The sequence below is a fragment of the Vollenhovia emeryi genome, unplaced genomic scaffold, assembly GCF_000949405.1.
Source record: "Vollenhovia emeryi isolate VEMERY1.0 unplaced genomic scaffold, V.emery_V1.0 DF948083.1, whole genome shotgun sequence".
Lineage (NCBI taxonomy): Eukaryota > Metazoa > Arthropoda > Insecta > Hymenoptera > Formicidae > Vollenhovia > Vollenhovia emeryi.
The window spans coordinates 1-1550 of NW_011958283.1; the positions used below are offsets into that span (position 1 = coordinate 1).

Sequence of the window (1550 nt, forward strand, 5' to 3'; positions counted from 1 at the left end):
ATATATATATTCTAAATAATTTATTAAGCGAATCGTTGAATATTTTGAGACTTGTAGAATGAAATGAATCATTGAGGGTTTTAAATGTTGCAGGGTGGAAAATGAAATGATTTTAAACGAATAATATCTTGTTGCCCGACACTACACCTTCCAGCTGAAATCAACTTGTATCTGATGAGATTGGGCTGATCCAAAGTTTTTTCTTTGCAGCGAGTATTACCGGAACTTGTTGCAACAGTTCGCGAGCCACTGTCAGACGCCTAACGGGGACATCACCGATCCGGACTGGGTTGACTACCTGCCCAAGGAGCAGAACGCCGAGCAGTCCTCGCAGAAGGACAATCGAAGGCCGCGGAGACCCGCGCAGTTTATACCAGGCGTGCCGCATATACAGGCCTCCAAGATATTCGAGATCGGGTGTGTCGCGGGCACGGAGAACAAGTGTCTCGAGCTGGTTTCCGCGGAATGGCACAACACGAGGGTGACGCTGAAGCGACACATCTTACCAACGTGTCGCGACGCGATACGGGCGGACGTGGAGATCCTTAGGTAGGAGCCGCTCTGTCTCCGCCCGTTTCCACCAATGCAGATTAACTTTAATCTCTACTCGACTTACTTTTCATCTAATTTTTATCTATCTTTTCTTTTCTAATTCTTAGAACTAGAAAAGGATGAAAAGTGAGTTGAAGCGAGATTCAAGTTAATCCACATTGGTAGAAACGGTCATAAGTAACGTAAAGAAAGAAAACACGTTCTTAAGATAATAAAATAAAAATGTACAAAGGAGTCACTGGGCTAAGAGTCAACATTCGTTTTTCACTGGTCATTATACCCATATAGCACGCACGTCTAAAAAACATTTTTAAGACATCTTTAAGTCGTCTTTCAGACATACATATCTAAAAGACCACTTAAAGATGTCTTAAAGATGTCTTTTAGACATGCGTGCTGTATGGGTATTAAAATGAATATTACTTGTAATTTTGGAAAATGGTATAATCAAAGTATCCTGTCTGCTTTATATAAACATGATTGCAATCTTGGCAATTTCAGTGAAATTCGGCATCCCAACGTACTGCTGCTGATGGCCACGGCGTATACGCGCGAATACGGCCTCGTCTCCGTCTTCGAGTCAATCGACTGCTCGTTGTACAATTACATGCACGAGCAGGACGAGCGAATAAGCGTGCAAGGAGTCATGCGGATCGGCATGAAATTGGCGGACGTATTGAAATACTGTCACATGCGTGGATACATTCACACAGCGGTTAGCTCGCACTGCGTTTACTTTGCATCCGATGCGACTGTCAAACTTGGCGGATGGGAGCTGGCCAGAGAAATTGACAAAGTATGTGGAATTTAAATTTTCTCTACGCCCCACTGTGTTCTCTAAAATGCTGCGATGCAGTTTTACCTTACCATATACCACGTGTAAATGTAACATTTGTCAAGTGTCAATTGTTTCGAAGTAAAGATATCTTTTTATAAATAATCCAATTAATTTGCGAACATAAAATTTATATAAATTTTTACAAGTAGAACGTTTTATA

General features: G+C 41.6%; 1 protein-coding gene across 1 annotated transcript; it reads left to right on the forward strand.

Annotated features, from left to right (window-relative positions):
• Window positions 1–196: 196 nt before the first annotated feature.
• Window positions 197–1379, forward strand: LOC105557145 (inactive serine/threonine-protein kinase TEX14-like; the record flags this gene model as incomplete). Its single annotated transcript, XM_012004317.1, has 2 exons — window positions 197–549; window positions 1054–1379. Coding segments are annotated over 2 exons (663 nt in total), but the record flags the coding sequence as incomplete, so codon positions are not given.
• Between the last annotated feature and the right edge of the window lie 171 nt (window positions 1380–1550).